Genomic DNA, 22,447 nt, shown 5'->3' on the forward strand with positions numbered 1-22,447 from the left:
GATCTCGGGTAATCCGTCCACTTCGGCTTCCCAAAGTGTTGGGATTACAGGTGTGAGCCACCATGCCCAGCCTCTTTTTATTCTTATTTATCATTACATGCTATATTTGCTTGTTAATGTCTTTCTGACTTGAATATATGCTCAATGAGGGTAGGGATTTTGTTTTCTTCACCACTATATTCCCACAGGCTCACACATAGTAGTTCAGTAAGTATTATAAATAACCATATACATAATTTATTTAAAAGTTTTAAAATAAGGGTAAAATAGTTTTATGAAACATATTCTTTACGCAATCCATGCAAATGAAGAAGTGTAATGTCACTGATAATTAAAAGTATATAATAAAAATTTTTATTATTACTATTTAATGTGATTTGTACAACTCTACCCCTACTACCCTGGATTGCAATAATCTCCCAAACGGTCTTCCTCCTTCCACCTTTGCTTCCCGCCACAGTCTATCACTACATAAATGAGTGATCTTTTTCAATCAAATGTCAGAGCATGTCACTGTTCTGTTCAAAATCTCAGTCTCTCTCAGAATAAAAGCCAAAGTCCTTACAATCACCTAAAGGCCCTGATCATCTACCCCCAATTCCAATCTCTTTATTCTCCTCATAATTTATTCTGCTTTAAGACACACCATTGTCCTTATTGTTCCCAAAACATGCCAGGAATGCTCCCTCCTTGAGGCCCTTTGCACAGACTGTTCCCTATATTTCAAACATTCTTTGCCTGTGATATCTGAATGACTAACTACCTGCCTTCCAGTATTACTTTCAAATAAGGGCTTCCCTGACCACTCAATTTAAAACTGCAAGTCATTTCCCACTACTCCCAATCCCCTTTTATGCTACTGTAGGTTTTCTTTTTCACTACAGTACTTACCACTTTCTAACATACTATACTTTAAAAGTTATTTGTTTAAAATTTATTATCATCTATTTTCATCCACTCTGATAAGTTCTATATTCTGTTATCATTAATACCTAAAACAGTGCCTGGTGCATTATAGGTGCTGCATAAAGTATTTGCTGAATGAACTAATCTTGGAGCAGAGGTTTCTAGGTAGAAGGAATGTCAAGAGGAAAGGCCCTGATACGGAAGTATGCCCATCATGACCTAAGAGCTAAAGAGGCAATGACAGTAGAGAAGAGTAAATGAGCTACTGATGGGAGATAAGGAAGCCAGATCATATGGGTCCTTTTAGGCTGTTTTAAGGATTTTGGCTTTTATTACTCTTGGAGATAGTGAAAGCCACTGGAGAGTTTTGAGCAGAAGACAGGCATTATTTGATTTACAGTCAAAAGGTCACTCTGAGTACTATGTTGAGAAGTGGGGGTAGGAGACAAGGAAGAAAGCAAGTACTCATAATTATTTTGGATCAGTAATCCAGGCAAAAATCATGAGAGTTTGAATATGGGTAGCAACAGTGGGAATGATGAAAAGAGGTCAGATTCTGGGCATATTCTGAAAATAGAGACCAAAAAAATACCCTATTTGATTATATGATGTACAGTATAAGAGTCAAAGACGATGCCAATGCCTGAGTAAAAGAAAGGAAGAAGCTCAATTGAGATGGAGAAGACTGTGGATAAAGCAGATTTGGGGTGAAGATAAGGGGTTCAGTTTTAGACATGTTAAGTTTGAAACATCTATTAGACATCCAAGTGAAGAACTAAATAGAGCTAAGGTGAGTGGTCTGAAATGGACACACAAACTTGAGAGATGTCACCACTTGAGGTATAGGTAATGAGAGATATATTTACGTGGCACACTTCCTCACCTCGTGGGGAGTAAACTCAAATATCACCTTATCAGAGAGTCTTCCTTTCACCATTTTACATACAATAACAAGGCTCCCTCCACCCTGCCTAGTTCTCCCTATCACCCCTCTCTTGCATTTTTTTTCCTCCTTAGCATGTATCGCCATTTGGCATATTATATATTTTCTTAACTATTATCTGAATATAACAAAGTTTACTTACATAAGACTAAGTAAACATTAATGGGTAGCTCTGAGAGACTCAAAGTATAAGCTTTTAGTGTCTGAACTTTGTATCTATTTTGGATGTACAGAAGCCTTTTTGTTGGCTTGTTTCTTGTGTAATCCTTTCAAGAATGAAATAAGAATTGTACTTACTAGAGTTATTTCTGAATAAAAAATGCATTATATACCTGTCAAAGGCCAGGTGACAAGTAGATACTTAAAGGTCAGGACTAAAACTTTGGAAAAATCATCAGTATTACAGAAAATACAGACAAGTTACATAAGTATTTTCATGTAAGAAGCCAAGTGTCTGAATATAAATTATTTTCCAACTTTGGTTTCTCTGATATTTAGTTCACACTCACTTAATAAAGTTCTCATTTATACATACTTAAAAATCTGATGAATAACAATCAGAGAAGATATCATAAATTGCATTATACAATCACTTAAAAATATTTTATCATGAAATGACAATCTGCTGAGTATTCAAAAACCTAACAAATCTTTGCTTTTCAACTTTAAGTATCTGTCAGCCTTCCAAATGATGAATAGCTAATAGCAAAATGTGGTCAAACTAAAGTGAAAGAGAACAATACTAAAATATCTCTCTTATTTAAAACACACAACACACATAAAATAATACGTTTGGCTATCTGTAAATATCTTACTAAAAAACAAAAACCCTTAATCTTTTATTTTAATATAGTTTAATGAATTATGTTGAGATTGTAGCCTTGGGAAATTTTCTCTTGATGGAAAAATATTAAAGCATTTATAAAAATAAAATCCCAACACAGCAACGAACATAAGCAACATTTAACACATTAATCTACTGGAAAAATATTTTTTAAGTCACATGAATATGTAAAAGTCAAGTAGATATTATGAATATAGGTAAACAAATTTTGGTTTATCAAATGGGTAAAAAAAATTTATAAAAATGGGTTCTCTATTGGAAAGTCCCAACTCTACTTCCCAATAAATCCAATTTGAAAAGATAGCAAGAAAATTTCAATAATAACTTTGGTGACAACAAAAAGAGAACTATATGACCATTTGGATATAGTAGAAACTAGAGGGAATATTCTAAAATGAAAAACAAGGAATTAAAAATACAGTATAAGTTACGGGGCTCTGTAGGAAAGAGAACCACGGATATTAAAATTAAGAGCGGGGCCAGGCATGGTGGCTCATGCCTGTAATTTCAGCACTGTGGAAGGCCGAGGTGGGTGGATCACCCGAGGTCTGATGTTTGAGACTGGCCTGGCCAACATGGTAAAACCCCGTCTCTACTAAAAAAAAAAAAAAAAAAAAACACAAAAATTAGCCGCGTGCGGTGGCAGGCACCCTTAATCCCAGCTACTCAGGAGGCTGAGGCAGGAGAATCCCTTGAACCTGGGAGGCGGAGGTTGAGGTGTGCAGAGATCATACCATTGCACTCCAGCCTGGGTGACAAGAGTGAAACTCCGTCTCAAAAAAAAAAAGAAATAAAGAAAATAATTAAAAGCATTTTCCAAATTTTTTTACACACAAGGTTCAGGGTGAAAAAGAAAAAGGAGTCATTGTTCTAAAACTACTTTAAACTCTCTACCAATAAGTATCCACATTGTAGTTTGCCACAGCAAAAACATACTTTCAAATTCCTCCTCTTTCCCACAGAATTAGGTACATGATTTAATCACTTGCTTTGTTAACAGTTCTACTTTTTTTCTTTTTCTTTTCTTTTTTTTTTTTTTGAGACAGAGTCTCGTTCTGTCACCCAGACTGGAGTGCAGTGGTATGATCTCGGCTCACTGCAACCTCTGCCTCCCAGGTTCAAGCAATTCTCCTGCCTCAGCCTCCCAAGTATCTGGGATTACAGGCGTGCACGCCGAGGCCTGGCTAATTTTTGTATTTTAGTAGACAGGGTTTCAGCATGCTGGTCAGGCTGGTCACAAACTCCTGACCTCAAGTGATCTAACTGCCTCAAGTCTCCCAAAGTGTTGGGATTACACGTCATAGCGCCCAGCTCAATTCTACTTTTCTAAGTAAACTCACTAAATCAAATGCTGACATTCTTGGACAGTTGTAAAACAAGAGCCATGTGGAAAGAGTATTTAAAAAACACCCGTAAGGAGACTCGGCCAGGTGCAATGGCTCACACTTGTAATTCCAGCACTTTGGAAGACTGAGGCAGGCAGATCACTTGAGGTTAGGAGTTCAAGACCAGCCTGGCCAATATGGTAAAACCCTGTCTCCACTAAAAACAAAAACAAAAAAAACAACAAAAAACAAAAATTGGCCGGGCGTGGTGGTGCACGCCTGTAATCCCAGCTACTCGGGAGGCTGGGATAGGAGGATCACTTGAACCCAGGAGGCTGAGGTTGCAGGAAGCTGAGATCATGCCACTGCACTCCATCCTGGGTGACACAGTGAGACTTTGTCTAAAACAAAACAAAAAAAACTCTTAACGAGAGTCAAAAACTAAGGAGATAGTACCACATTTGCCAAAAATTAGTTATGTGTTTTAAAGCCAGTCAAGCAAGCTACCTGGACTAAATATTCTTATTCATAAATTTCTGCAATTTTAGATCATATGATCATTCTAAGTTCTCATCCAGCTCTAAAATACTGTAATTAGGTTCTAATACCAAATCAAAGTCCAAATCATTTAAGGCTATGGTCCAAGGTTTAAAACAAAGTAATTTTCGAAAACTCTTTCCTTAAGCTTAACATGGACTAAACCAGATGCTATTATCATCCTCATTTTACAATCATGAAACAGGCACAGAGAGGGTAAGTTACTTGTCCTAGGTCACACAGTCAGTAAGGGTCAGAGATAGGATATAGACCCAGACACTCTAGAACCAGAGTCTGTGCTCTGAATTACTAATCTACACTGATTTTAATCACTATGAAATACAGAATACAGATATCCTTTGCTATCTTATTGACAGGGTTAAAACCAAATTCAGGGTCCCAAAATTTGTACTGTATCCAGCCACATATCAATACACCCCAGTTTTTCCTCTTTTTGCTTTATCTTAACCCTCAGTACCTCATGTTGCTATATCAAGAGAGGGAAAAAAAGTTTTAAAAGTCTACTTCCTGGCCGGGCATGGTGGCTCATACCTGCAATCCCAGCACTTTGGGAGGCTCAGGTGGGCGGATCACAAGGTCAGGAGTTCAAGACCAGCCTGACCAACATGGCAAAACCCCATCTCTACTAAAAATACAAAAATTAGTCGGGCATGGTGGCGTGTGCCTGTAATCCCAGCTACTCAGGAGGCTGAGGCAAGAGAATTGCTTGAACCTGGGAGGTGAAGGTTGCTGTGAGCCGAGATGGCGCCACTGCACTCCAGCCCGGGTGACAGAGCGATACTCTGTCTCAAAAAAAAAAAAAAAAAAAAAGTCTGCTTCCCTATACTTCAGAAAAAGGAACATGAATTTTTAAAAAGTCAACTTCCATAAAAACTTAATACATGCTGAAATGTGTATAAAATCTTTAGATCTTAGCAAAGTCTTAATTTACATAATTATAATAGGACACTGTAAATATCTGCTCTAACATCTTTAAGAAATTAACTTTAGACAAAAATAAAAAAAAGAAACAAAATCCACACCATAAGACAGGGTGAGAAAAAATGAAATAAAATAAAAAGAAATTAGATTTACAGCTAAGCAAAGTAACTTATGCCTGCAATCCTAGTGCTCTGGGAGGCCAAAGAGGGAGGATTGCTTGAGGCCAGGAGCTCAAGATCAGTCTGGGCAATACAATAAGACCCAGTATCTACAAAAAAATTTGAAAATTAGTCGAGCATGGTGGTACATGCCTGTAGTCCCAGTTATTTGGGAGGCTGAAGTAGGAGAATCATGTTAGCCCAAGAGTTTGAGGCTACAGAGAGCTATGATCACGCTACTGCTGTACTCCAACCTGGGTGACAGAGCAAGATCCTGTCTCTAAAAAAAAAAAAAAAAAAAAAAAAAACAAAGAAAAAGAAAGAAAGAAATTAAATTTAAAATTTTGTGATTAAAAACCCAATTGTTGGCCAGGCACAGGGGCTCATGTCTGTAATTCCAGTACTTTGGGAGACTGAAGTAAGAGGATTGCTGGAGCTCAGGAGTTTGAGACGAGCCTGGCGTATGTAGGGAAACCCCAACTCTACAAAAAAATTAAAAATCAGCTGGATATGGTGGTGCACACCTGTAGTTGATCCATTGAGCTACTCGAGAGGCTAAGGTGGGAGGATCACTTGAGCCCAAGAGGTCGAGGCTGCAATGAGCCATAAGCAGGCCACTATACTCCAGCCTGGGCAATAGAACAAGACCCTGTCTCTAAAAAAAACAAAAGAAAAACCCAATTGTTTCTTCAGAGCAGCTGCAGTAGAAAAAAAGAAAAAAAAGACCCAATTGTTGACAAAGTTATGAAAAACAAAACAAAACAAAACAATATTCTCACACTTTATTGGTAGGAATTTTAATTGGTTAAACCCTTCTGGATAAAATCTTAATAGTAAATATATGCTTTGATCCAGAAATTCCAGGACAAACCATAAGGAAATAATTAACGCAGTACAGTGCTCAGGAGTTTGGTTCTGGAGTTCTGCAGCCTGAATTTGAACCTTGCTTTAACTACTAATTGAAGGTATGACCATGGGAAAGTAACCAGTAACCACCTCTTTAACTCTCAAATTTTCTTCTTTGTAAAATGGGGAGAAAATACCTATTCAGGGTGGTTATGTGGAACTGAATTATTGAATATGAACTACTTAGAACAGTGTATAGCACAGAAGAGCTAAATAAATGTAACTTGTTTTATAGAAGATTTGGTTATAAGTATGTTCATAACAGCTTGCTTGTAACATTTTAAAAAATCAGAATCTAAAGGTCTTTACAAAAGAGGATAATAAATACATTGTGGCACATCCATTTAATACAATAATATTTAGCCATTCAATAATGTATTTAATACACTGATATTAAGTATATTTAATATTTCATAAATATATTAAAATATTAACCTCCACAATAAGCAAATGCAAATTAAAATTAGAACAATTTGTATTATATAGTCAATAATTAAAAAGTCAATAACCAATAACAACCAATGTTGGTGAGGTGTGGGAACCTAGGAAATAGCATTCTCATAAACTATGGCTGCTGGGAGTAAAAACTGCCACAGCGTTTTCAGAACAATATTTCAACACTTTCAAAATGGTCAGCATACTCATGGACCCATCAGTTCCACTTACAATTATTTATTCTTCCAGAGACACTCAAATATCTACAGCAAATGCACAGCGTTAATCAAAGCAGCATTACTAGCAATGGAAAAAACTGAAAATAACTTGTATTCATCATTCTGCATTTGTACTTTCTGGAATATTATGCAGTCATTAAAAGAATTAAGTAAAAAATTATATAAACTGATAAAGATAGAAAAAAGGCTTATATCAGAATATAAAGAAATTTCCATTATTTGAATACCATACAATCATAAAAAAAGAATGAAATCATGTCCTGTGCAGCAACATGATGCAGATGGAGGTCATCATCCTAAGTAAACTAATGCAGACACAGAAAACTAAATACTGCATTTTCTCACTTATAAGTGAGAGTTAAACATTGGGTATACCTGGACATAAAGATGGGAACAAAAGACACTAGGGACTACTCAAGGGGGAAGACAGGGAGGAAATCAAGGGCTAATAAACCACCCATTGGGTTCTATGCTCACTATCTGGGAGACGGGTTCAATCATACCCTAAACCTCAGCATCATGCAATACATACCTGTATAACAAACCTGCACATGTACCCTGATTTTAAAATAAAAAGTGAAAAAAGAAAAAGAAAATACAAAAAAATTCAAATTAAAAAAAATTAAGGATTAATTTATTATACATACCCCACATATGTGACACAAAAGGTCTGGAAGGATACAAGTCAAATTGCTCATTGTTACCCCTGACAAAACATGGAAGTAGGAACAAGAACCTTCACTTTCTCACTTTCTACTTCATAGATCTATAATTTAGATACTCCCTGCCCTCCAATATTCTTTAAGTATACATTCCTTTTTTTTTTTTTTTTTTTTTTTTTAATTCAAAACAGTAATAAAAGAACAAAGACAAGACAGTTAAGGATCATGCATGGGTGGACTTTGGCTTTTACTAAGAGTGAGATGGGAAGCCATTAAGGGTTTTAAGCAGAGTAGTGACAGGATCTGATCTATGTTTTTAAAGGATCACTCCTGTCTATGCAAAGAATACAACAGAGAGAGCAGAGTGGAAGAATTGATCAGTTAGATAAAAAACTATGGCCTGCATTTGGCCCAAGGTCTGTTCTTGTATATCTAAAGTAAGAATAGTTTTTGCTTTTATAAATAAGGGTTAAAAAAAAGAGATGACTATGAGACAGAGATTGTATGACCTGTAAAACCTAATTTATTACCTAGCTCTTTAAAGAAAAAATTTGCCTGACCCCTGGATTAGAACACTACTGCAATAATCCCATTAAGAGACAATTATGGCTTAGACTAGGGTTATGGCAATAGAGGTGCTGAGAAGTGGCCACGTTCAAGATACGTTTGAAATTATAGTTAACAGAGTTTACAGAAGAACTGAATGAGGAGAAGATAAAGGTTAAGTTTACTCCAAGGTTTTTCAGTGTGAGTTACTAGAAGAATGGAATTTCCATTTGCTAGATAAGGAAGACTATGGGGATAATCAGGAGTTCAGTTTTGGATATAATAAATTTGAGATGCTCCATTATATGATATTCAAGAAGGGATGATGAATTAGAGAAGTCCAGATTAGACAAATTTAGAAGTCATCCACACATGGCCTGTATTTAAATGATTAGATCACCAAAGGAGTATGTTTAGGTGGTGAAGATAAATGGTTTGAGGACTGAACCATGAGGCACTCCATTGTATAGGGATGGGGAGATGAAAAGGAATTGGCAAAGGCAGAAAGGGAATGACTGGTGAGGTAAAAGCAAAAAACAAGAGAGTACCTAAGAAGAAAGTATATTTCTTCTTCATGGCACTGTTTCAAGAAGGAAGAAATAATCATTTATGTAGAAACTTGCTGAAAAATTAAAACAAAGAATTGATCTCTGGATATGACAACAAGAGAAATCTTGATGGAGTGATGGAGACAAAAGGCTGACTAGAAAGAGCAAACTGAGGAATGGGGCAGAATATACTCAACTCTTTCCAGAACTTTTACTGTAAAGGATAATGAAATGCGGCAATGGAAGGAGAGGAATATGAGATCAAGAAGTTTTATAAAGATAAGAAATCTGTGCATGTTGGAAGAAAAAGGGAGGGAAAAACCGATGATTTACAAAAAAGTAGGGAGGACTACTAAAGCCATGTCCTCAAATAGGTAAATTGAGATGTGGGATCTAGTCCTATTGAGGTGTGGGATCTAGTCCACAAGTGGAAGGATACTCATTGCTTTTGTAGTGGGCAGGGGGGGTGGGGGAAATTATTTTTTTAATTAAAAAGAAGAGTTCTTTGCAGTTTCTTTTGAAAGTACAAAGTACTTTCCAAAAAATAAAATATCTAACATCTTTAAAAACACATTTTTCAATTCTGTAATTATACTATGCTGTTTTCAAAAAAAAAAAAATTTAAAATTATGCTCTTTTCATCAGTGGTTAATGTTATCAGTGCAAGTAAGTCACTTACCATACTGTTATTGAGATTCTTGTCGACTTTGCAGAACGTGTGTGGTGGGCTTTCTCCTTTACTGGGTATAATAATACATATGTCAGTGACAGCCAATGTATTCTGAGTCATGTTTTCAGAGGCTCTTCGGTAAGTGATATAAATTCTTTGTGATGAGGTACTCCCACTGATATTTGCGGGGCGTCCATAGGGAGTACTCTGAATAATTTCACAACCCTGTTTCAATCTTTCCTTCCAGTCATATAAAACCCTAAAAATAAAATTTTAAAAATGAATATACAAATACACAAAGCACTTTAAATATGAAAAGCAATGTTCTCAGGCATCATCAACTGATCCTTAAATGTAGCAGTGTAGTAAAAATATTCCAATCTTACTGCAATTTTGAAATGCATGGTCTTGTATACATCAAAGAATAACTCTTTTCCCCACCAAAAACTTTGTTTTAAGGAAAAATTCTGATAAACCATTGTTTTTATTAATACAAACCAGAGAAAAGGCACAATTAAATGTGAAGGTACCTGTTTTGGCACATCATTTAATATAGTTATTAATTTTTTTTGGTCTCTAAAACAAGCACCTTCTTTAGAAAAAGCAACTAGCATTTTGGCCAAAGTTAAAATTTTACAAAAGGTTACTTGCCCAACTGTGTAGAGTATGCTTGCACACTTTTATCTCCAATACTTTCCTTAGCTTTAAGAGAGAGTTTTAGGCTAAGACAATCTAACTTCAAATCCATCCTTAATCAAAAGTCTGGGTGAGGCACTAGGCTTTTATTTTTTCTTTGTTGGGGTAAAATCGTAGGCTTTTAGTACAGGGTGGACCTGGCATTCGTTCATTAAGTTTTGAATATTTAAGCACTTAGGGACACTAAAAAAAATAGTGCTTAAATAATATTAGTTTATTCCCTCACTGAATTCATTGATTTGTACTTTAATGCCAAGTCCTTAGCACGAGTAAAAAAATAAAAATAAAATAAGCTATATATTGTTTTTTTGAGACGGAGTCTCAGAGTCTCACTCTGTCACCCAGGCTGGAGTGCAGTGTCCTGATCTTGGCTCACTGCAACCTCTGCCTCCCAGGTTCAAGCAATTCTCCAGCCTCGGCCTCCCAAGTAGCTGGGATTATAGGTGTGTGGCACCACACCCAACTAATTTTTGTATTTTTAGTAGAGGCGAAGTTTCACCATGTTGGCCAGGCTGGTTTCGAACTCCTGACCTCAAGTGACCTGTCTGCCTCAGCCTCCCAAAGTGTTGGGATTACAGGTGTAAGCCACCGTGCCTAGCTACAAATTAAATGTGTTTTTGTATTTGCTATAAAGCTATAAATTGTGTTTTTGCATTTGCTATAAAACTTGTAACAAGCAATGTCTTCATCATCAACCAATATTCTCTCATATAAAATCCACTATAAAAATAAAATATAATGCCAAAAACTGGTCAAATTATTATTATTATTTTTTGAGATGGAGTTTTGCTCTTGTTGCCCAGGCTGGAATGCAATGGCATGATCTTGGCTCACTGCAACCTCCGCCTCCCGGGTTCAAGCAATTCTCCCACTGCCTCAGCCTCCCAAGTAGCTGAGATTACAGGCACACACCACTACAACAGACTAAGTTCGTATTTTTAGTAGAGACAGGGTTTTGCCATGTTGGTCAAGCTGATCTCGAACTCCCGACCTCAGGTGATCTACCCACCTAGGCCTCCCAAAGCACTGGGATTACAGGCATGAGCCACTGTGCCTGGCCAAATTATTTCTAATATAAGTTTTAATTTCACTTTTTGTTCTAGCCATCAACAATTTTTTTGTTTTAATCTTCTCAACATTTTGAAAATTCACAGTTAAATCCGATGCTTAATCATAGCAACTGCATGAACCCTAATGTTAGGTTAAGTGCTTATTCTTTCTTCTTTTGGTCTTGTTTTACTTTTTTTTTAACTTAAAAAAAGGGCACCTACACACAAAGAAGTTAGACAATCTAAATTCAAATTCCTACCTCCTGTTACTAGCTGCAGTTCTGTAAGCAGTTACTTAACCTCTCTGCCTTATACTCAGCTATAAAATCTAAATATTTTGGCTTCAAAGGATTCCATAAAGAAAGTAAAAAGAACCTACAGAAAATATGTGTAAATCATTTAACTGATAAGGGACTTTATCTAGAATATGTTAAGAACTCTTATAGCTAAACAAATAAAAAGACAACCAAATTAAAAATAGGGAAAGGATCTGAATAGACATTTCTCCAAAGATACACAAACTTGTCAGTAAGCACATAAAAAGATGCTCAACATCATCAGCCATCAAGTGAATGCAAATCAAGACCATATGAGATACTATCTCACACCTACTGGGGCAGCAATAATCAAAATAATATGAAATGCTGACTAGGACATGGAGAAATAGGAACCCTCATGTACCGCAAGTGGGAATGCAATATGGTACAGTTGCTTAGCAGTCTGGCAGTTCCTCAAAAGGCTGAACATGAAATTACCATATGACCCAGCAATGTCACTCCTAGGTATATACATATAAAAAATGAAAATATATGTCCACATAAAAACTTGCAAAAGAATATTCATGGCAATATTATTTATAATAGCCCAAAAGTGGAAAAGTCTCAAACATCCATCAACAGATGAATAAATTGTGTTATACCCATATGATGGAATACTATTCAGTCATAAAATGGAATAAAGTACTGACACATACTATAACATGGATGACCCTTGAAAACATAATAAGTGAAAGAAGTCAATCAAAAAAGATCATATACATAGTATGATTCTATTTATATGAAATGTGCAAAACAGGCAAATCCATAAAGACAGAAAGTAATCTAAGGCTAAGTGAGTTAGGAAATTAGGGAGCAACTATTAATGAGTACCGTGTTTCTTTTTGACATGATAAAAATGTCATAGAATTTACTGTGGTGATGGTTGCATAACTCTGAAAATACTAAAAACTATTAAACTGTACACTTTAAATAAATGAGTGGCTGTATGGTACATGAATTATATCTCAATAATAAAGCACCCCAAGTAAAGCTCTAATTTACCCCAAGATCCTTCTTTGATACACATAGTTAACAATCCATCTATAATGGAGTTGGGTGTGGTGGCTCACATCTGTAATCCCAGTACTTTGGGAGGCCAAGGCAGGGGGATCACTTGAGGCCAGGAGTTCGAGACTAGCCTGGGCAACATAGCAAGACCCTGTCTCTACAAAAAAATTAAAAACTAGCCAGGCGTGATGGCGTGTATCTATAGTACCAGCTACTCAGGAGGCTGAGGCAGGAGGATCACTTGAGGCCAGGAGTTTGAGGCTGCAGTGAGCTATGATCATGCCACTGCACTCCAGCTGGGTGATAGAGATTGACCCTGTCTCTTTAAAAAAAAGAAAATCCAGCCAGGTGCGGGTGGCTCACGCCTGTAATCCCAGCACTTTGGGAGGCCGAGGCGGCAAAGCTTGCGGTGAGCCGAGATCGCGCCACTGCACTTCAGCCTGGGTGACAGAGCGAGACTCTGTCTCAAAAAAAAAAAAAAAAAAAAAAAAAAAAATCCATCTATGCTGATCATTATAACATGCCTAAAAGCCTTTTTTCATATTTTAAAAATAATCAAAAATTTTCCAATCAGGATAATACATTAATTTTCTAGTACTTTCCTGCAAATTTTTTTCAAATTCTCTCCCCTGCCTCTAACAGAAAGAAACCCAGGCACGGTAAGACTGCTGGGAACTGTAGGATAAAGAGAGACAAAAGGAAATATGGAGAGAACACAGGTTTCTGAATACAAACTTGTCTATTTTTCTAAATCTGCCATACATCTATTAATGACCAAAATGAACAATTAATCTCAAAATCTACAAGGCATATTATTTGGATCAATAACAGTAAGTCATTTAAAAAAATACTTACCCCAGATCTGTAAGTGGAGGCTTATCTCTTCCTCTTCTATAGCAAAGGTAAATCTGTGGCCCCACAAGACTTCCATTATTAAGATCAGCTGACAATCCAGTTGGGGTACTATCGATACAAATATAATCCCGTGGGACTTCCTCCCCAAGAGATTTGATAATAACTGAAACATCTGTAATAGGTTCTTTTGGTTTAGCTACTTTATGACAAGCATCGTTGAAGTGAATTTCTTCTTCTAGAGGCTTTGAAACATCAGTTAATCCTGCTACAACAAAGTAGTCAGCAACACGAGGCCCCTTGTCTTCAATCATCTTCCATTACAGAAGGTTACATCTAAAAGGAAAGTAAAAGAGTAGTACTCCCCTATAATAAGCAAAATAAATATAAGTGGTTTGTGTGCATATAAGAACAAAAACTACAAAAAGAGCACTAGCTCCTTGATAAACACACTAGCATTATATATTTAACTTACATGTAAAAAGAATTTTTTTAACAATAAAAACATCTTTAGCAATCTTTTATTATAAAAGTAATGGATGAATTCCCAATTTTGGCAATATGGAAACCTACATTACCTAAGTAGACAACAAAAAGAGATCTTTTTAAATGCACAGTCTGGCCAGGCGCAAGTGGCTCACGCCTGTAATCCCAGCACTTTGGAAGGCCAAGGAGGGTGGATCACCTGAGGTCAGGAGTTTGAGCCCAGCCTGGCCAACATGGTGAAACCCTGTCTCTACTAAAATACCAAAAATTAGCTGGGCATGGTGGCAGGTGCCTGTAATCCCAGCTACTCAGGAGGCTGAGGCATGAGAATCGCTTGAACCTGGGAAGCAGAGGTTGCAGTGAGCCGAGATCAGACCACTGCACTCCAGCCTGGGCAAAAAGAGTGAAACTCCACCTCAAATAAATAAATAAATAAATAAATGCACAGTCGTTCAATAAGCGCTTTTAAATATAAATCTTACATAGACTTGTAAGAATGTAAGCGTAATTCCTAGGTCCCCAAAACACTGAGGAAACCAAAAGTCAGAATGCAGTCTGTAAATTACCACTGAGTGGGGAAATTTACTGATCTCCTCAATAACCAAGAGGTTTGTGTGTTTATTTTGTTTTATTCTTCTGAGATGGGCGGGGGGGAGGGCCTCACTATGTTGCCCAGGCTGGTCTTGAACTCCTGGGGTCCAATGATCCTCCCATCTCAGTCTACCAAAGTGCTGGGATTACAGGCATAAGCCACCGCACCTGATCCGGTTTGTGTTTTAGAAGGCATTAAAAGCATGGGAGATAAGCACTTCAGACCACATAGACAAAGAATTGGAACTGAGCCACCTGTATAAAGCCGAGAGTTTCAAAGGACTATTACTCCCAGCCAAAGAGTGGATTTAAAAGACCTATCCACTGACACAGGGAGATAATAAAGTTGTAGGGAGGGTGGTGGGGGAGTCTCCTCTGAGAATTCATAACAATAGGCCTATTCACACTTGGGTTTGGGGTTTGAACTTACACCATATGGATGGTCCCAGGAAACTAAGAAATTAATAACAAGTGTTCTCAGGTTGGCGGAGCACGGTGGCTCGCGCCTGTAATCCCAGCACTTTGGGAGGCTGAGGCGGGCAGATTACCTGAGGTTGGAGTTCAAGACTAGCTTGACCAACATGGAGAAACCCCATCTCTACTAAAAATACAAAATTAGCCAGGCATGGTGGCACATGCCTGTAATCCCAGCTACTTGGGAGGCTGAAGCAGGAGAACCGCTTGAACCCAGGAGGAAGAGGTTGTGGTGAGCTGAGATCGCACCATTGCACTCCAGCCTGGGCAACAAGAGCGAAACTCCGTCTCAAAAAGAAAAAAAAAAACTGTTCTCAAGCTAGTGATACCCCTTGAAAAGTAAAACAGTTCTTGAGGGTACAGCCTCAACCCAGGTTTTCCACAAACAAAGCCCAGTGGAAGACAAGCTTCTGTTCCAAAACTACAAAAGCACACACACAAAAATCTACCAGAAGTAAGTCTCAGCAGATATATCAAAGAGAATAATTTTAAATAATAAAAGTAAGAGAGTATAACAGTAATGCATGCTCACAATAGATTCAAAGAAAAAATACACAGAATCTATCATATATCTGCAGTCTCCTTTGGTTGTCTGGTATCACTTAATTTTATTTATGTATTTATTTATTTTTGAGACAGGGTCTCGCTCTGTCGCCCAGGCTGAAATGGAGTAGCGCAAACATGGCTCACTGCAGCCTTGACCACCTGGGCTCAAGCAATCCTTCTGCCTCAGCCTCCCGCGCAGCTGGGACCACAGGTGTGCACTACCGCGCGTGGCTAGTTTGTTTTTGTTGTAGAGACAGAGTCTCATTTTGTTGCCCAGGCTGGTCTCAAATTCCTGGGCTCAAGAGATTCTCCCACCTCAGTCTCCCAAAGTGTTGGGATTACAGGCGTGAGCCACCATACCCAACCTATTTTTTTCTTTAACTAGGAGAATACATTCCACAGTACCGTCATTATTTATGTATCTCTATTATAGGAAAAAAGTTTAATCTACAACAATTTCCCAGATTTTGTTTCATGTTAGACACACTTCCAATAAGTGCAAAGAAAAGATTCCATGGACAAATAAATTACGTATACACACTACAGGTCTCTTTGGATATTTACTTATATATATAAAAATACTAAATCCTTAGCAATCTTCTGATAAAGGTAGCCGATAAACTTTGCTTAACTCAGGATTTCCCAAGTCTATTTGAACAATGAACCATATTTTCCCACTTAACAACAAGAAACAACCCTAAGAAAATGCTAGTTTACAGTAAACAACCTTCCTTTGTAGACCATAAAATCTCAGGGCAAAGATATTCTTATGTAGTATATACTTGTTTACAATATAATTATTAACATTTTAATCGAAATCCCAAAACTCATTTAATTTTCTATATTGCTAATGTCATCAGTTTTCAGAATTCATGACACATTTCTTGGAATCTGTATTAATCGCTCAAATATACTGTAAGTATTCTCACTATTTTCTTTAAAAATGAGACTAGGCTGGGCAAGGTGGCTCATGCCTGTTATCCCAGCACTTTGGGAGGCCGACGCAGGTGGATCACAGGTCAGGAGTTTGAGACCAGCCCAGCCAATATGGTGAAACCCCATTTATACTAAAAATACAAAAATTAGCCAAGCACGGTGGCATGTGCCTGTAGTCCCAGCTACTCGGGAGGCAGAGGCAGGAGAATCGCTTGAACCCGGGAGGTGGAGGTTGCAGTGAGCCGAGATCATGCCACTGCACTCCAGCTTGGGCGACTGAGCGAGACTCTGTCTGGAAAAAAAAGAAAAAAAAAAGACACTAAAGAAGGATTAAATGTTTCTCCTTGTTTTATTTACATACTAATGGCACCTATGCAGCAATTTCCTTATATATAGGATTTCTACATATGATAAAGGGCTTAACCTTTTCAGAAATGCCTCCTAGATGGACACTTAAAAAGAAAGTGTTAACAACCTGTTCTTCTGAGAAGGCTATTAAATGCTGACTCATCACCCTCAGCTCACTGCATATAACAAGTGCTCCCAAAAAAAGAGCAGTTTTACCCAATTGACCATCTGTTTAAGAAAGTTGCAGAATAACAAAAGCACTTTTGTTTTTTTTTCCTCCAGTTCATTAGTCTTTGAAAACAATTTTTAAAGGGCTGCATAGTATTTTATTTTATGGAATACCATTTTTGACCTATGTGCTTACTGTAGATCATTTATTACTTCTACTTATTTTGCTAATATTTTTTAAAGGGTACAATGAATAATCTTGATAAACCTCTGGATACAATTTTAGGATTTCTTCAGGATACATTTACTGAAATAGAATTATTAGGTCAAAGGTTATATCAGCCTTTACTTATGTGCTTTCATGTGTGCATGAATTTTATATTATAAGCTCTAAATACATATAACCTTAAAAATTACTCTGGTAAAGTATTTTCATTCCATCATAATGAAGAAACTAAAACATCCTCCTTTTTCCTACACACTAACTTTACGTTTTTTAAACTAAAGCATGGCCAGGTGTGGTGGCTCATGCCTGTAATCCCAGCACTTTGGAAGGCCAAGGCAGGCAGATCACTTGAGGTCAGGAGTTCGAGACCAGGCTGGCCAACACAGTGAAACCCCATCTCTACTTAAAATACAAAAAAAAAAAATTAGCGGGGCATGGTGGTACATGCCTGAAATCCCAGCTACTCAGGAGGCTGAGGCAGGAGAATTGTTTGAACCCGGAAGGCAGAGGCTGCAGTGAGCTGAGATCATGCCACTGCACTCCAGCCTGGGCAAGAGTGAGACTCTGTCTCAAAATAATAAATAAATAAATAAACAAACTAAAGTAGACACTTACTATTGCATAAAAGAGTTTTATGTCTTGCTATGTAGAAAGAAGGGTAAGAGGCCAGGCAGAGTGGCTCATGCCTGTAATCCCAGCACTTTGGGGAGGCCGAGATGGGTGGATCACTTGAGGTCAGCAGTTCAAGACCAGCCTGGCCAACATGGTGAAACCCCGTTTCTACCAAAAATACAAAAATTAGCCAGGCATGATGGTGCATGCCTATAATCCCAGCTACTTGAGAGGCTGAGGAACAAGAATCACCTGAACACTGTAGGCAGCGGTTGCAATGAGCCAAGATCATGCCACTGTACTCCAGCCTGGGCAACAGAGGTAGACTCTGTCTCAAAAAAAAAGGGGAAAGAGAAGAGATACAGTATTTTCATGAAAACATATATTTAATAAGTTTTTTTGAGAACTACCACCTTATCCTTGGAAATAACTAGTTATAATTATAAGTACATATTTGAGATATATTAATTTATAAAATTCCTTTTCATTAGCTCTTTTGGGTATTTTTCACAAAATTTAATAATTTGAACTCATTCACAATAGAACACAGGAAATAACTACTAAAAGGGAACCGTATTCTTTACATTGAAGATTTTGTCTCTAATAAATGGTGTTGAATTAATAGTGACCCAAGGCACATCTTGAGACATCTTTCAATTGAATTACTTTGTATCATTTGTTACCCATAATTATTACGTGGAGAATATATTCCAAATTATTAAGACTTCTGGAAAATTAAGGTTTCACTGTGTTTAATACAGAAAATAGCTAACTGAAACAAATCAAAATGAAAGCCAAAAACTACTTACACATTACAAAAAGTGTCTCTCTGAAAAAGATGACAGATTTCAATGTGCGAACTCCGCAGCCTCAGAGTTTGAGAAATAACTGTATTGAAAAGAGTAAGAATTGGACTTAAATTCATTCCAATCAAATATTTCCCCCAATATGCCTGAGGATACTTAAAGTTCTGTTAATAGTGATAATTACTAAACTGACTTCATGTATTGTTTTCTTATGGTTAAGAGCCAATAAGCAATTTTTAAAAACAAGTTCTTCGGGAAACATGTTTCAGTAAAGAATAAATACATACTTTAAAAACAAAACATGCTGAAGAGAGGCAATGAGGAAAAAAAAGAAAAAACAAGCACATAAGGGGGAGAAAAAGAAAGCAAGAAGAATAAATAAGGGTACAAAAGAGGAAATGTGTACAGGGTAAAGAGCGTAAGAAAGAACAACATGCCTATTTCTGGGGCACTGTGTACAGAGCCTCATTCACATGGGAAAAATGTATACATTTAACATAATTCAAATATAGACTCAAGTAACTTCCATATAAAAAAATTTCAAAGAATACCCAAAAGTACTTTCCCTTTATTACAAATTTCAAAGATACTACAGTCAGCCTTCCGTATCCATGAGTTCCACATCCATACCATGGATTGAAAAAATGTTTTGTTGTTGTTGTTGTTGTTGTTTTTGAGACAGTTTTGCTCTTGTTGCCCAGGCTGGAGTGCAGTGGCTCGATCTTGGCTCACCGCAACCTCCACCTCCAAGGTTCAAGAGATTCTTCTGCCTCTGCCTCCCAAGTAGCTGGGATTACAGGCATGTGCCACCATGCCCAGCTAATTTTGTATTTTCAGTAGAGACTGGGTTTCTCCATGTTGGTCAGGCTGGTCTCGAACTCCTAACCTCAGGTGATCTGCCTGCCTCGGCCTCCCAAAGTGCTGGGATTACAGGCATGAGCCACCACATATGGACCGAAAAGATGTTTTTCAAAAACAATAAAAATAACAGACTGGGCTCAGTGGCTCACGTCTGTAATTCCAGCACTTTGAGAGGCCAAGGCAGGAGGATCGTTTCAGCCCAAGAGTTCAAAGCCAGCCTGGGCAATATAATGAGATCCCATCTCTTAAAAAAAAAAAAAAAGAAAGAAAGAAAGTTAGTGCCAGGCAGGGTGGCACATGCCTGTATTCTCAGCTACTCAGGAGACTGAGGCATGAGAATCACTTGAGCCCAGGAAGCTGAGGCTGCAGTGAGCCCTGATCACACCACTGCACTCCAGCCTGGGTAACAGAGTAAAGCTCTATCTCAAATGAATGATACAACAAAAAAATGTAGTACAAATTTAACAAAATAATTTGGTATAACTATTTATATAGCATTTAATGGAATTAGGTATTATAGATAATCTAGAGGTGATTTAAAGTAGACAGGAAGGGCCAGGTGCGGTGGCTCATGCCTGTAATCCCAGCACTTTGGGAGGCCGAGGTGGGCGGATCACGAGATCAGGAGATCGAGACCATTCTGGCTAACACAGTGAAACCCTGTCTCTACTAAAAATACAAAAAATTAGCCAGGCGTGGTGGCGGGCTCCTGTAGTCCCAGCTACTCGGGAGGCTGAGCCAGGAGAATGGCATGAACCTGGGAGGCGGAGCTTGCAGTGAGCCAAGATCACGCCACTGCACTCCAGTCTGGGCAACAGAGCCAGACTCCATCTCAAAACTAACTAGCTAACTAACTAACTAACTAACTAACTAAAGTATACCGGAGGATGTGTGTAGATTATATGCAAATACTACACCATTTTACGTAAGGGGCTTGAGTATATGTGGACTTTGGTATCCAAGGGGTGGAGGTTGGGGGTATCCTGGAACTAATCCTTGGAGGATACCAAGGGGCAAATGTACTTAAATAGAATCATTTATATCAAATCTCACCAAGGAACCAAAGTCTTCTGAACAAGAGACTTAAGCAATGTCATATTACGGAATTCAATATGTCAATATCATATTTTTTTAATTAAGTAATTTAGTAACTTGTAATTATGAGTCATTTTAAACACTAGATGGAAAGATGATGCCACTGACAAAGTCTTAAGAGCATAGCCAGACCAACTGTATTGTACCAAGCACTATAGGTTAGCTTTAACAACAGACACATGCACACACAAAAGGAGTTTCAGTAGGAGTCAATAGCTTCTGCAGGGAAACAAGCTGCAGCACAGAAATCATAAGCACCTCAAGAGGAAGAAACCACAGCTTTAACCAACATGGAATATCTACTAACAACCAGGAAACAGGAGCAGCTACACCCAGACACAAGATTCATCTAACTTGGTTAGGTCCTTGACGTGTGTGTGTGTGTCTGTGAGAAGTGGAAGAGAAGGGGGTGAGGGCATAAACTGAGTCAAGAATTTAATAAACACCAGGTACAGTAGCTCACATCTATAATCCCAGCACTTTGGGAGGCTGAGGCCTGCGAATCGCTAGAGCTCAGGAATTTGAGACATGACAAAATCCTGTCTTTACAAAAAATACCAAAAGTCGCCAGGCATGGTGGTGCAGTCTTGTAGTCCCAGCTCCTTGGTGGGGCTGGGATGGGACGATTGCTTGAGCCCAGGAGGTCGAGGCTGCAGTGAGCCTTGTTCACACCTCTGCACTCCAGCCAGCCTGGGTGACCAAGCAAGACCTTGTCTCAAAAAAAAAAAAAAAAAAAAAAAAAGAAAGAAAGAAAGAAAGAAGAAAAAAAGAAAGAAAAATTCGATAGTGTCTTGAAATGGAGGGTGAAAAGAATGAAAGCAAAATAATATACTCACAATCTGATTACCTTTTGAACTGCTAAATATTGTCAGGATAGATATATGTATTTTTAAAATGAGGATGCCACTCCATCTCAAGTTCCCTGAAAAAATTTCAGGGAGTAAATACGGAGTGGTAAACATATTTTTCAAGTATCTCTAAGATGTTATTGCTGACAGGTGGCAATGAAACAACGTAAATACTGACTTGCTGAAACATTTTTAAAAATTCAACATCAGTTATCACAAAAATTTCTAGTAAAAATACTATATGTATATAGAAATACTTGTAAATTTTGAAAATTATAGTGATTTTATTGGTAGAATACCAGACTTATTTAGATGTAATTATAAATAATGAATGTGCTACAACCAATTTCAAATATATTTTCTGCTACATTGTTTCTTAATATAGTAAGAACACTGTTTTGACATTAACTCTGCCCCATTATACTTAATATTTATATCATTATTCTAAAAACAGGCCAGGTGTGATGGCTCATATCTATAATCCTAACACTGGGAGGTCAAGGCAGAAAGATCACTTGAGGCCAGGAGTTCAAGACCAGCCTGGGCAACACAGCAAGACCTCATCTGAACAAAAAAATAAAATTGGCTGGGCATAGTAGCTCACGCCTATAATCACAGCACTTTGGGAGGCCGAGGCGGGAGGATCACTTGAGGTCAGCCTGGCCAACAGGGCGAAACCCCATCTCTACTAAAAACACAAAAGTTAGCAGGGCATGGAGGCATGCACCTGTAATTCCAGCTACTCGGGAGGCTGAGGCACGAGAATCGCTTGAACCCTGGAGGCAGAGGTTGCAGTGAGCCAAGATAGTGCCACTGCACTCCAACCTGGGCAACAGAGCGAGTCTCAAAAAATAATAATAATTAATT

General features: G+C 37.8%; 1 protein-coding gene across 18 annotated transcripts in view; it reads right to left on the minus strand.

The window, feature by feature from the left end:
• DENND4A (DENN domain containing 4A) overlaps positions 1 to 22,447 on the minus strand; it is a 130,339-nt gene that overhangs the window by 80,545 nt on the left and 27,347 nt on the right. For 6 of the 18 annotated variants that reach the window (XM_015142511.3, XM_015142509.3, XM_015142508.3 and 3 more), the window contains 3 exons: positions 18,780 to 18,858; positions 13,587 to 13,919; positions 9,671 to 9,920 (listed from right to left, as the gene is read on the minus strand). In XM_015142511.3, coding sequence (XP_014997997.2) covers positions 9,671 to 9,920; positions 13,587 to 13,897 — 561 coding nt within the window. In that variant the 5' untranslated portion in view covers positions 13,898 to 13,919; positions 18,780 to 18,858. Of the gene's footprint in view, positions 1 to 9,670; positions 9,921 to 13,586; positions 13,950 to 18,779; positions 18,859 to 21,579; positions 21,657 to 22,447 lie in introns of those variants that run through there. The other 12 variants (XM_077939606.1, XM_077939602.1, XM_077939596.1 and 9 more) reach the window with 4 other exon arrangements.

Source organism: Macaca mulatta, chromosome 7, assembly GCF_049350105.2.
Source record: "Macaca mulatta isolate MMU2019108-1 chromosome 7, T2T-MMU8v2.0, whole genome shotgun sequence".
NCBI classification, from domain to species: domain Eukaryota; kingdom Metazoa; phylum Chordata; class Mammalia; order Primates; family Cercopithecidae; genus Macaca; species Macaca mulatta.